At 43.2% G+C, this 13833-nt stretch overlaps 1 protein-coding gene across 3 annotated transcripts in view; it reads left to right on the top strand.

Moving 5' to 3' along the window:
• The window catches only part of LOC126092368 (tetratricopeptide repeat protein 21B-like), a 257167-nt gene that overhangs the window by 167746 nt on the left and 75588 nt on the right, over nt 1–13833 (top strand). For all 3 annotated transcript variants that reach the window (XM_049907915.1, XM_049907916.1, XM_049907917.1), the window contains exon 14: nt 12895–13086. In XM_049907915.1, coding sequence (XP_049763872.1) covers nt 12895–13086 — 192 coding nt within the window. The remainder of the gene's footprint in view (nt 1–12894; nt 13087–13833) is intronic.

The following is a 13833-nucleotide window of genomic DNA, read 5'->3' as shown; positions in this document are numbered from 1 at the left end:
CCAAATTCCATAACCTTCTATTGTCTTCCTGTGTGTCATCCATGTTTCTATTCCATACAAGGCTTACACTTTCAGGAAAGATTTCCTAACTCTCAAATTTAACTTAGATGTTAACCTGTTTATTTTTTTCCATGAACACCTTTGTGCCGTTACCAATCTGCATTTTATATTCTCTCTAACTTTTCTATTGTCAGTTATTTTGCAGTCTAAATAGCAAAACTCATATAGGATCTCATTTCTTAATCTAATTCCCTCAGCACTGTTTGATTTCATCATATAACCTCTTTTCAAGACAGTATCCATTCAATTCAACTGATTTTCCAACTCCTTTACTGTTTGTGGCAGAATTACAGTGTCATTGACAAAATATAAAGTTTTTAGACTGAATCCTTCATTCTGCAGTGGAGTGTGTGCTGTTTTTAAATTTTTTGGCAAATTAAAACTGTGTGCCATACTGAGACTAAAGACCAGAACCTTGCATTTTATGGGCAACACTCTTACTGACTGAATTATCGAGAACAAGGCACAATCCAACCTCGCATCTTTGCCCCCACCACTACCTCTCTTGTACATTCTGAACAGAGGCTGACCTGCACACCTTGCTCAACTAGTACTCCTGGAAGAAAGGATATCATCAGGGAATCGTTTAGCCACAGCCTTGGCAATTGTTTCCATAAACTCTTAAGTACCTTGTTTCATCTTAGGTCCTTCAGTGCTTGGTAACATTCTTCTCGCATTTTCGTATCTCTCATTTCATCTTCAGCCTCTTTCGATTTTGTTTCCGTACCAATGTCTTCATTCCTATATATTCCTTATACCTTGCAGCCTTCCTTTCATTGCCTAGCCTGTTACCTGAGCTCTTGATATTCATGTAGCAACTTGTCTTTTCTGCAAAGCTTCTGTAATGTTCGTGTAAGGGAGATCTAGCTTTCCATTGTCTTGGGTGCTTCTAAAACTTTACATATCTACTGTAGCAATTCTTGCTTTGACTTGTTGCACTTCCTGTCAATCTCATTCAGTATTTTATTTCACCTGCTTCGTTTCCTGTGCTTTTGTATTTTATCCTTTCATCAGTCAAATTTGATATCTCATGTGTTATCCCATGATTTCTTCTGGGCCTTGTTCTTTTACTTGTTTGATACTCTGTTGTCTTCACTGTTTGGTCTCTCAAAGCTACCCAATCATTTCCTATTGTGTTCATTTCCACTATTTCATTCAGTTGTTTCTGAATGCTCCCTTTAAAACTCATAATAACCAGTGGTTTTTTAAATTTATCCAGACCCTATTTCCTTAATTTCATACCTGCCTGCAGTTTATAACCAATAAATTGTAGTCAGAGTCAATATCACAGGATGTCTACGACCCGGGACAACTGGGAATTTTTTCATCTGGGAGAAAACCGGGAAAAACCCGGGAATCTTTTTGAGTTCCGGGAATTTTTCATTGTTTTAGTTTTCAGTTAAATTTTTGTGATTTTGACTGGTAAGAACCAATACTCCAACAAAAAAATTTACTGTATCCCTCTTCTGCAGAATAATGCTGCAGCAACAAAACATGAACGAGAGAAAAAAACGAAAATAAAACTTAAGTCGCAAAGAAAATGCGCCATATACAACAACAAAACACAGTGCTCATAAAAGCGTCTGCCAACAGCAAAGTGTGTCAAAGGCTTTAGGACTACTGTGCAGTGCTTCTTAACAACAAATTGCCTCCATTGAGCGTGACGTGACAGTTTTTTTTACATTAGATTCGTTTTAATGCAAGATCTTTTAATGTTTCACATGTACGAACATGCGGGCTTCCTGCGTCATTGTAGCTGTGCAAGTGCAGTGACGCCTGTAATCCGGCGCTCTGTGGCAACTGCTGAAATGTACCTTTCTAATAGGTCACGGAAAAATATTGCAAATATTGCTTTGAAAAGCATTACTTTCAAAGTAAATTTCCTTTTATGTAAGATAAACTATGTGAGAGAGAGTACGACGAATTTCTTAAATCACAAAGCGTTTGACTCTCATTTAAAAATCAACTCTTTGGGGATGACCATATGAAGAATTTTGAGCCCAGAAGATCAGACATTTATGTCGTTATTAAAAAATTTTACTGGCGCATTTATGTGATGTATGACGCGCAAAAAAGATCAACAATATATGTGGAAGCTTAGCTTCTCTTGCAGGTTATTAATCTTAGAGACCAATATTATATGTGAAAGCTTTTCTTTTCTTGTAGCAACAATTGTACATTACTTTAAGCCATTAATTTTTCTTATTTGTGTGTTCGTGCTGCTTAAGAGTGATCTTGCTATTGGCTGACTACATCACGTGTCATATGCTTTCATCAGCTGGTGAGATCAGGTGACATTAGCTGTGACTGGCTTACAAAAGCGTGTCGCAATCTCGATTTTAATGCTTCGGTGTTTGGTAGAATTCGAATTTATACCTTCGTAACACGGAAATATGCAGTGTATATGTTGCTGCACGTCAAAGATCTTTCCAAAACGTATTTTTTCCCCTGAGTTTCATTTTCTAAAGTGCCGGGAAATTCTACGCCGGTGTATAAAACCATAAAAGGATTGATAAGTGCCGAGAAAAATTATACTGTCACTTAATACGGAAAAAGTGTATTTTCACCCGGGAGAAAGTGTATTTTCAACCGGGAAATCCAGGAAAAATCCGGGAATTATTTTTCCTTGTCCATGTAGATACCCTGTATCACCTTTGGAAGTGTTTTGTATTTTAAAATCAGGTTTCAAAATCTTTCTCCCTCCATTATATAATTTATATGTGACCTGCAGATGTCTCCAAATATACTCTGTGTATACACCTTTCAGCATTCATAAACCAGGTGTTTGAAATAATTTAATTGTTCTCTGTGGAAAATTCTGCCAGTTGGCTTCACCTTTCAGTCCTTTCTCTTACTGGTTTTCTTTTCCTACCGTTGCATTCCAGTCCCTCATCACAACAGAACTTTTGGATCCCTTAATGAACTGAACAAACAGTTTCTTTTATTTCAGCATCCTTTGAATCTCTTCAACATCTGTGGAGCTAGTAGACATATAAATTTTTACTGTTGTAATGAGTTGTAGCTTTGTGTCTTTCTTGGCTATGGTGACGTGTCCATGACACTGTTCATAGTGGTTCATATGTTGTTTTTTTATTGTTTTTATTCATTATTGTGATCTTCGTGCCACCACTCTCCACAAATTTTCACTGTGTCTCACTTCGACCCATCCATTTCTCTTTTCAAGTTCTGCCTGATTAACTGATCTAACTTTCTTTGCTCTGTCCCATAAAATGGCAGACAACATTCTCCTCAATCAGAATGTATACGCTCCGGGACAACTGGAAAATCTGGAAAAACCCTGGGAATTTTTTTATCCTGGCAAAAACAGGGAAAAACCCGGGAATTTTCTAGAATTCTGCATATTTTTCACTGTTTTTGTCTTTGGTTAAATTTCTGATTTTGACTGGCAAGGACTGATAAACAGCAAAATGTGTCAAAGGATTTAGGATGAAGAATATGTAGTACTTCATAACAGCAAACTTCTTCCGATGAGTGTGTCATCACAACTGTTTACATTAAGTTCGTTTTGAGCCGTTGTCAATGGCCTCATGCATACGCACAGTTGAGTTGCGAATGAACAGTGCCTTCTCCTGCTTCTGGCTACTTGAAGTGTGACTGCAGCAGTAGCAGGAAGCAGTCATGCTACACAGAAAAATTTTTCTGGCGCACCCAAGCTGCCACATTCACACATGCGCAGAGCAGTCTCGGTTTTAGTGCGGATGGGGATAGTGACCTGTGTTTAGTGATTTTGCTGTTTCCTTATGTCCTATTTCCTCTTCATTTACAGTTCGTACGTCACATGAAAACAAAACAGATTTCTGTGGCCAGGAGCTATCAAGTGATTTAAAATACAGTCATATGATTACGGAATGGTATGTTATTAGCTTCAGTTTTCTGATTTTATTTTATTTCCATGTTTTTGGCAGTCAAGCATTAATTATGTTGCACAACAATGAAGTTGTTTTTGTTGGATTGCAAAATAAATGTGTCTTTTATTAATCTATTTCTCAGATGCAATCTATTTATAAGAAATGAAGTGTTTCATTCCACACTATCAGCTAGTTTCAACTGTTCACTGAATTTCAAATGCACATTTTCATCTTCTGGCAGATATGGCATTATGCCATAACAGCAAACATGAGACAATACAGTATTGGTATTCCAAGAAAATTTGCATCCCTAAAAGCTCACTGAAAAGCTTAATATGAGGTTGGGGCCTACTTTATTCTGAATCTGGACATACAAAAGTGTCCTTTAAGCTGAATTATGCATTCTAGTGTGGTTTATGAAACTCCTATGCTATTGGAGTATTCTCTGATGTCCTATTTCTTTCATGGCATCATGTAAGATCTCTTAATGCTATATGTGTACAAATGTACAGGCTTCCTACATCATCGTAGCTGCCCATGCGCAGTAACGCCTGTTTTATGGCGCTCTCTGACAAGTGCTGAAATGAACCCATGTCTAAGAGGTTGTGGGGAAAATATTGTGAATGGTTCTTCAAAAAGCGTTATTTTCAAAGGAAATTTTCTTTTACGCAATATGAACTGTGTTACGTGTGAGAATGTGTAATGAATTTCTGAAATCTTAGAGCATTTGGCTCTCATTTAAAATTTAAAACTTTCAGGACGAATCACTTAGAATAAGTTCGAGCCTAAAAGACCAGACACTAATGTCATTGTTTAAAATTGTACTGGCACATTTGTGTGTAACACTTGCTAAAAAGACCAATGTTAAAGCTTAATTTTTCTTGCAGCTTAATCTTCAAGAGCAATATTTTATGTGAAAACTTAGCTTCTCTTATAGTTATACCATGTACATTAATTTAAACCATTAACTTTTCCTATTTGTGTGTTTATACTACTTAACAGTGATGTTGCTATTGGCTGACCACATCATGTGTCCTATGCTCTGAATATCTGCTGTGACTGGTTGATGAGATCACATGACATGAACTATGATTGGCTTACAATAGCGCATTGCAATCTCTGTTTTAATGGTTGGGAAACTAATGTGCTGTGTTTGGTGGGATTCGCATTTATACTTTCATAATATGAAAATATGCAGCATTTCGTAATACGAAAATATACAGCGTACATGTTGCTGCACATCAAAGGTCTTTCCAAAATGTGTTTCCCTTTTTTTTCCTGAGTTTTGTTTTCTAAAGTGCTGGAAAGTTCTTGCTGGTGTATAAAATCTTTAACATTCAAAGGATTGATGTTTTTAGAGCTCCGAGACGAAGTACAGAGTTGCTTATCATGGAGAAAGTGTATTTTCAATTTGGAAGAAGTGTATTTTCATGTGGAGAAAAGTGCGTTTTAACTGGGAGATCAGAGAAAAATACGGGATTTTTTTTTCTTGTCCGCATATACACCCTGTTAGTACTCCCCACACAGAGATCTGAATGCGCCATCATCATTAAACCATGCAGTATAGCTGTACATCATTGTAAAATATAATCTCTGTCATTTCCCCTTGTTTTAAGCTGTTCACATTACCAACACAGTAAAGTCAGGTAGGCTAACACAACAAAGGAAGATCAGTCAGTTATCCAGAAACTACTGATAAGACTGCTGTCCCTCTTCTGGTCTCTCCACAGATACCCCTCTGATGGAACTGCTTTGCAATATCTGTGTCATTGAAGCACCCAAAGCACCTCACTGTAACAAGTTTGTGGCTGATGGGACTAATGGAAGCAATTAATAGAGCAAGTTTGCAAAGAGACCTGAAGCTCAACTATATTAAGACTAAAATAATGAATAATCAACATGTCACAACAAAGATTGTACAAATTGATAATGAAGTCATAGACTCAAACAATGGAAAATCCAGGATGGAATGTAATAATTCACTACTGGCCATTAAAATTGCTACGCCATGAAGATGACGTGCTACAGACATGAAATTTAACCTACAGGAAGAAGATGCTGTGAGATACAAATGATTAGCTTTTCAGAGCAGTCACACAAGGTTGGCGCCGGTGGCGACACCTACAACGTGCTGACATGAGGAAAGTTTCCAACTGATTTCTAATACACAAACAGCAGTTGATCGATGTTGCCTGGTGAAACGTTGTTGTGATGCCTTGTGTAAGGAGGAGAAATGCGTACCATCACATTTCCGACTTGGTAAAGGTCGGATTGTAGCCTATCGCGATTGCGGTTTATCGTATCACGACATTGCTGCTCGCGTTGGTCGAGATCCAATGACTGTTGGCAGAATATGGAATCGGTGGGTTCAGGAGGGTAATACGGAATGCCGTGCTGGATCCCAAGATCCAAGATCACTAGCAGTCGAGATGACAGGCATCTTATCTGCATGGCTGTAACGGATCGTGCAGACACGTCTCGATCCCTGATTCGACAGATGGGGACGTTTGCAAGACAATGACCATCTGCACAAACAGTTCGACGATCTTTGCAGCAGTATGGACTATCAGCTCGGAGACCATGGCTGCAGTTACCCTTGATGGTGCATCACAGACAGTAGCACCTGCGATGGTGTACTCAACGACGAACCTGGGTGCACAAATGGCAAAACATCATTTTTTCGGATGAATCCAGGTTCTGTTTACAGCATCATGATGGTCACATCCGGTTTGGCAACATTGCGGTGAACACACATTGGAAGCGTGTATTCGACATCGCCATACTGGCGTATCACCCGGCGTGATGGTATGGGGTGCCATTGGTTACACGTGTCGGTCACCTCTTGTTGGCATTGATGGCACTTTGAACAGTGGACGTTACATTTCAGATGTGTTACTACGACCTGTGGCTCTACCCTTCATTCGATCCCTGCGAAACCCTACATTTGAGCAGGATAATGCACGACCGCATGTTGCAGGTCCTGTACAGGCCTTTCTGGATACAGAAAATGTTCGACTGCTGCCCTGGCCAGCACATTCTCCAGACCTCTCACCAACTGAAAACATCTGGTCAATGGTGGCCAAGCAACTGGCTCATCACAATACGCCAGTCACTACTCTTGATGAACTGTGGTATCGTGTTGAAGCTGCATGGGCAGCTGTACCTGTACACGCCATCCAAGCTCTGTTTGACTCAATGCCCAGGTGTATCAAGGCCGTTATTATGGCCAGAGGTGGCTGTTCTGGGTACTGATTTCTTTGGGTCTGTGCACCCAAATTGCGTGAAAATGTAATCACATGTCAGTTCTAGTATAATATATTTGTCCAATGAATACCTGTTTATCATCTGCATTTCTTCTTGGTGTGGCAATTTTAATGACCAGTAGTGTATTATGAAAAGGAAAGTTGCTACTCGCCATATAGCAGAGATGCTGAGTCGCAGATAGGCACGACAAAAAGAATGTCACAAATTAGCTTTCGGCCAGTATGGCCTTCATCAAAAACAGAACACACACATTCACACACACACACAATTGCAAACACAACTCACACACACATGACTGCAGTCTCTGGCAACTGAAGCCACACTGTGAACAGCTGCACCAGTGCATGTTGAGAGTGGCAACTGGTTGGGCATTAGGAAAGGTAGTGTTCAGTAGTGGTATGGCCATCGGCATTAGGGATGTTAGTGTAAAGGGAGGTGGCGTCAATAGTAATGAGCATGGCACCGTGTGATAAAGGGACAGGAACTGTGGAGAGTCAGTGAAGGAAATGGTTGGTATCTTTTATATACACTCATGGTCATAAATTAAGGATAATTGCAGAATGTGGTGCCACAAAACGTGGGACTACACAAAACTGGCACTAATAGCATAGGCACATGGGGAACACACACAACACAGTTCAGTAAGTCCACAGTATTGGTGATAAGTTGAGAAAACCATCCCGAAACACGTGCTACAAAATGCCTCTCTTTCCTGTGCATGTATCCCTGACATCAATGTGGGATATGATCACCATGCACACGTACACAGGCTGCACAACGGGTTGGCATACTCTGGATCAGGTGGTCAAGCAGCTGCTGGGGTACAGCCTTCCATTCTTGCACCAGTGCCTGTCAGAGCTCCTGAAGTGTCGTAGGGATTTGAAGACATGCAGCGATACATCAACCGAAGTGAGACGTTGACCGAGAGCATCCCAGAAGTGTTCGATGGGGTTTAGGTCTGGAGAACAGGCAGGCCACTCCATTTGCCTGATACCTTCTGTTTCAAAGTACTCCTCCACGATGGCAGCTCGGTGGGGTCATGTGTTACCATCCATCAGGAGGAAGGTGGGACCCACTGCACGCTGGAAAAGGCGGACATACTGGTGCAAAATGACGTCCCGATAAACCTGACATGTTACAGTTCCTCTGGCAAAGACATGCAGGGGTGTACATGCACCAATCATAATCTGACCCCACACCATCAAACCATGACCTCCATACAGGTCCCTTGCAAGGACATTAAGGGGTTGGTATCTGGCTCCTGGTTCACGCCATATGAAAACCCGGTGAGAATCACTGTTCAGACTACACCTGGACTCGTCTGTGAACATAACATGGGTCCACTGTTCCAATGACCATGTACTGTGTTCTTCACAACAGGCTTTACAGGCTCTCCTGTGACCAGGGGTCAGTGGAATGCGCCTTTCAGGTCTCTGGGTGAATAAACCATGTCTGTTCTGTTGTCTGTAGAATGTGTCAGGAGACAACTGTTCCAGTGGCTGCGGTAAGGTCCCGATCAAGGCTGCCTGCAGTACTCTGTGGCCGTCTGCAGGCACTGATGGTGAGATATCGGTCTTCTTGTGGTGTTGTACACTGTGGACGTCCATACTGTAGCACCTGGACACATTTCCTGTCTGCTGGAATTGTTGACATAATCTTGAGATCACACTTTGTGGCACACGGAGGGCCCATGCTACGACTTGCTGTGTTTGACCAGCCTCCAGTCGCCCTAGTATTCTACCCCTCATAACGTCATCAAGATGTGTTTTTTGAGCCATTTTCAACACACAGTCACCATTAGCATGTCTGAAAACATCTGCACACTTACCCGCTGCACTCCGAGGTGATTTAAACCCGCAAACTACCCACCAGAGCGTTGTTTCACCATGTATTGGCATTATCCTTAATTTATGAGCATGAGTGTAGGAGGGTAGGTTTCGAGTAATAGGTTGGTCTACAAGAGCAGAGATTCTCTCAGTGGGGGCACAATAACCAGTCACAGGAACTGTGGAGAGTCAGTGGAGGAAATGGTTGGTATCTTTTCTATAGGAGGATAGGTTCCGGGTAATAGGTTGAAGGTTGTGGTGTATGAGAACAGAGATTCTCTCAATGGGGCCACAGCAACTGCCCACAGTGGGGGTACACTGGGTGGTTGGGTTTATGGACTTTAGGAAGCACATAGAAGGTAGGTGTGCGGGATGTGGTAGGGCTGAGCGGTCCTGCAAAACTATGTCAACCAAGCCCAGACCTCCTTGTAATACCTCCTCTCCATCTGCAAAATTCTCTTGCTATGCAATCCTAAATTGCTGGAACCCGTTACACACATTGAAACTCTTGCCCTCCTGGGACTAGATCAACATGCGCAACGCCACCTTGAAAAGGGCTCCACCTTGCTCACTTCCTATTCCCACGTTGGAGTACCATGTCCACTACCTCTATAACAACCTCCAAACCTCGCCCTCATCCCCTCATAGCTGACAAACTCGTCTTGCAGACCTACTACATTTATCTCACCCTCCAAAACTAACTCTCGCCACCATACGGAATCCAGAACCGAAACAGACCCATAAGACAGTGATGAACCTTTCCTCCAGTAACCTTAGCCTTACAGAAATATCAATCCTTTGCAAAGGCCTCACCTTTTGCCCCACTCCCAAATTAAATAATGCAGGTCTTAACTCTTTCTCCCAGTCCCTACAATGAACACACTGTCTGGCCACCAGCCCTATCAATCAGACTCAATCAAAGACTAATATTGAACCCTGCCCAACTCAGTTCACTCCCCCAACCAACCATGATCCACCTCCACTGCCCGCAAATCACCCTCTGTCAACTTTTCAGAATTTCTTAACCTCGAACCTTGCCTCACCATCAATCCCCAAATACCTCAACATGCAAACTACCCTTATATCTGCAGAAATAACTGCAGTCCACCACATAAAAATTCATCCCGACATTATAATCTCACCTGTGGACAAAGGCTCCACCACTGTTGTTTTGAACCGCAAGGATTACCTGGCAGAAGGACTCCACCAGCTGTCAGATACGTTCACTTACAAACCTTGCCACAATGGCCCCATTCCAGAAACCCAGCAGGATCGCCAGCCACTTCTCAAATCCAAAGGCCCATCTCAAGAACCTCTCCACAGCATCCATCTCTCTGCTCACCCCTACCGCTTCCCACACACCTTCCTTCTACATGCTTCCTAAAGTCCACAAACTCAACCACCCAGGACGCCTCACAGTGGCTGGTTATTCTGCTCCCACTGAGAGAATCTCTGCTCTGGTAGACCAACACCCTCAACCTATTACCTGGAACCTACACTCCCAAATAAAAGATACCAAACATTTCCTCCACCGACTCTCCACTGTTCCTGTGGCTGGCTGGTTACTGTGCTCCGACTGAGAGAATCTCTGCTCTTGTAGACTGACAGCTTCAACCTATTACCTGGAGCCTACCCTTCTGTATAAAAGATACCAACCATTTCCTCCACCGACTCCCCACCATTCCTGTCCCTTTACCACATGGTGCCGTGCTCATTATTATTGATGCCACCTCCCTTTAAACTAACATCCCTAATGCCCATGGCCTTACCACTATTGAACACTACCTTTCCCAATGCCTGATGGATCCCAAACCAACAACCTCCTTCCTAGTTGCCATTACCAACTGTATGCTCACTCACAATTACTTCTCCACGGAAGGCATTACCCACTGCTGTGGGCACCCGCGTGGCACCATCCTATGCCAACCTATTCATGGGCTATCTAGAGAATACTTCCTAACATCCAGAATCCTAAATCCCTCACCTGGTTCAGATTCATTGATGGCATCTTTGCCACCTGGGTTGAGGGTGAGGACACCCTACCCACATTCCTCCACAACCTGAACAGCTTCTCCCCCATTTGCTTCACCTCATCCTTCTCAACCCACAACCCAACAAGCCACCTTTCTAGATGTTGATCTCCACCTCAAAGATGACTACGTCAGTACATCTGTCCATATCAAACCTACTAACCATCAGCAATACCTTCACTTCGACAATTGCCACCCGTTCCATACCAAGAAGTCCCTTCCATACAGCCTAGCATCATTTCTGCAGTGACGAGCAGTCAATCTCGAAATATACCGAAAGTCTCACTGAATCCTTCAAAGACCGTAATTATCCTCCCAAACTTGTACAAAAACAAATCTCCCTTACCTTACCTTTTCAGTCTTACCGTCCGGCCATTCCCCTCATTACATCCTCCACCAGTGTTTCGACTACCTCTTGTCATGCCCTGAAATGAGAAATGTCCTGCCCACTATCCTTCCCACTCCTCCCACAGTGGTATTCCGCCATCCACCGAACCTACACAATATACTTGTCCATCCCTACACAACCGCTGCTCCCAACCCTTTACCTCATGGCTCATACTCTTGTAGTTCTGATGCAAGACCTGTTCCACACATCCTCCCACCACCACTACCTACTCCAGTCCAGTCACAAACATCACCTATCCCATCAAAGGCAGAGCTACCTGTGAAATGAGTCGTGATCTACAAGGTCAGTTGCAACCGCTGTACTGCATTCTATGTGGCATAATAACCAACAAGCTGTCTGTCCGCATGAATGGCCAATGAAAAACTGTAGCCAAGAAAAAAGTGGACGATCCTGTTGTTGAGCATGCATCCCAACATGACATCCTGCATTTGAGTGACTGCTGCACAACCTGTGCCATATGGATCCTTCTCACCAACAGCATCTTTTCTGAACTGCACAGGTGGGAACTTTCCCTACAATACATCCTATGTTCGCGTAACCCTCCTGGCCTCAACCTTCGTTAATCATTGTCCTCACCCATCCAGCCCCTTCCCCGTTCCCATTTCACCACTATCCAGCCCTTATTGCACCATTGCACCCAGTCTTTTTACTTATCTCCCTTCCCACTACCCCTGCCCCACCCTTCCCCTGCTGCCCTCCTTCTAACATCCCGACTGCACACCTTCACATAATTGCCCTACCCTCTCTCCACCTTGTGCTCCCCAGCAGCACTTCACTGTCCCCCCACTATCCCTTCCCCTCCCGGTCCCAGCCTCCTCCATATGCCCAATCAGTTGCCACTCTCATCATGCACTGGTGCAGCTGCTTGCAGTGTGGCTTGAGTTGCCAGAGACTGCAGTTGTGTGTGTGTGTGTGTGGGGGGGGGGGGGGGGTGTGTGTTAATGAGGGCCATTCTGGCCGAAAGCTAATTTGTGACTTTCTTTTTATTGTGCCTATCTGCAGCTCAGCATCTCCGCAATATGGTGACTAGCAACTTTCCTTTTCATAAGATTAAATTATAGAATCAGGTGGCAAGGTGGCCAGTCTAGGGTATTTATTAAAAATGTGGGTGGATAACTCTTATTTGTTTCTTTGCTGACACGTGATGGAGCACTTTGGGAGAGTGGTAGCTTATCACTGTTCATGTGATGTTTATGGCTGACATGAGTGTGGGACTTGAAGGGACTTCTGTTGTGAAATGGGCGGACACTACGTGATTGGAAGAACTATTGGCAGAGTACCATTCATTGTTCATACCTGCCCTAAATCTCTTATTACCTTCTCCCTTTCCCATCTTACTTTCCTTCTCCATCTACTGTTTTTATCCTCTATTTTTTGTATAGTTTTTCTGCTGTAATCATAACACATAATAATGTACAGCAACAATTTACCATTAGGTTCGACTGTGTCGCAGAGCTTCGGACAATGTAACTTTACGTTCTGAAGCAGCAGCTCTGTGTCGAAAGGCAGCAGAACTGGCAGCAGCACTTCGTGACCATTCTGGAGCTGTACAACTTTACAAGGAAGCACTTGTTCACGCTCCCAGTGACCGCACTGCCTTGGTTGCAATGGCCAAGTTGTATATGCAGGTATTTAAACCTTAGTGATTATCATTCACATGCTGGCAGAATTTCTTTAGAACAGTTTAGACATAAAAAATATAGATTACATAGTTGTATCACAGAGATTATTACTTTGCCATATATTGTATATTGAACCAGGGACCTAGAAACAATGGAGAGGCTTTGTCCTGCTGTAGCCCTGAGTGGTTCACAACCCTACAACAGGCCACAGCATTCCACCCACGCCACCACCACCCCACACGGAACTGTGGACCCCCCCCCCCCAGCCGGGAACCTCCCATACCAGATTAGTGTACCCCAAATGTGTGCGTGGTAGAGTAATTATGGTGTAGGCGTATGTGGATACAGTGTTTGCGCAGCAATCGCCGACGTAGTGTAACTGAGGCAGAATAAGGGGAACCAGCCCGCATTCATCTAGGCAGATGGAAAACCGCCTAAAGACCATCCACAGGCTTGCCGGCACACCGGACCTCCACACTAATCCGCTGGGTCAGCCGGCACACCTTCCCGCTCGGGAAGCAGCATGTTAGATTGCGCAGCTAGCCGTGTGGGCTTTGTCATGCATAATCAATATAATTGTCAAACACTTGCCATATTTGTCCCAACATGTCATAGTTGATATCAGCAACCGTGTTAATTGTCCTTCTTTGCAGTTCTTCCAAATTAAATGGCAGCAGTGGAGGCTGGAGCACTGGTGGAGCACTGTCCTAGTTTTAAAATGAAGTCTCCACTCTTGTGTTGTAATTGTAGCAT

The sequence above is a fragment of the Schistocerca cancellata genome, chromosome 7 (assembly GCF_023864275.1).
Source record: "Schistocerca cancellata isolate TAMUIC-IGC-003103 chromosome 7, iqSchCanc2.1, whole genome shotgun sequence".
In the NCBI taxonomy this organism is placed as follows: domain Eukaryota; kingdom Metazoa; phylum Arthropoda; class Insecta; order Orthoptera; family Acrididae; genus Schistocerca; species Schistocerca cancellata.
The sequence above is the reverse complement of the archived record's forward strand: the minus strand, read 5'-3'. Positions and strand labels throughout refer to the sequence as shown.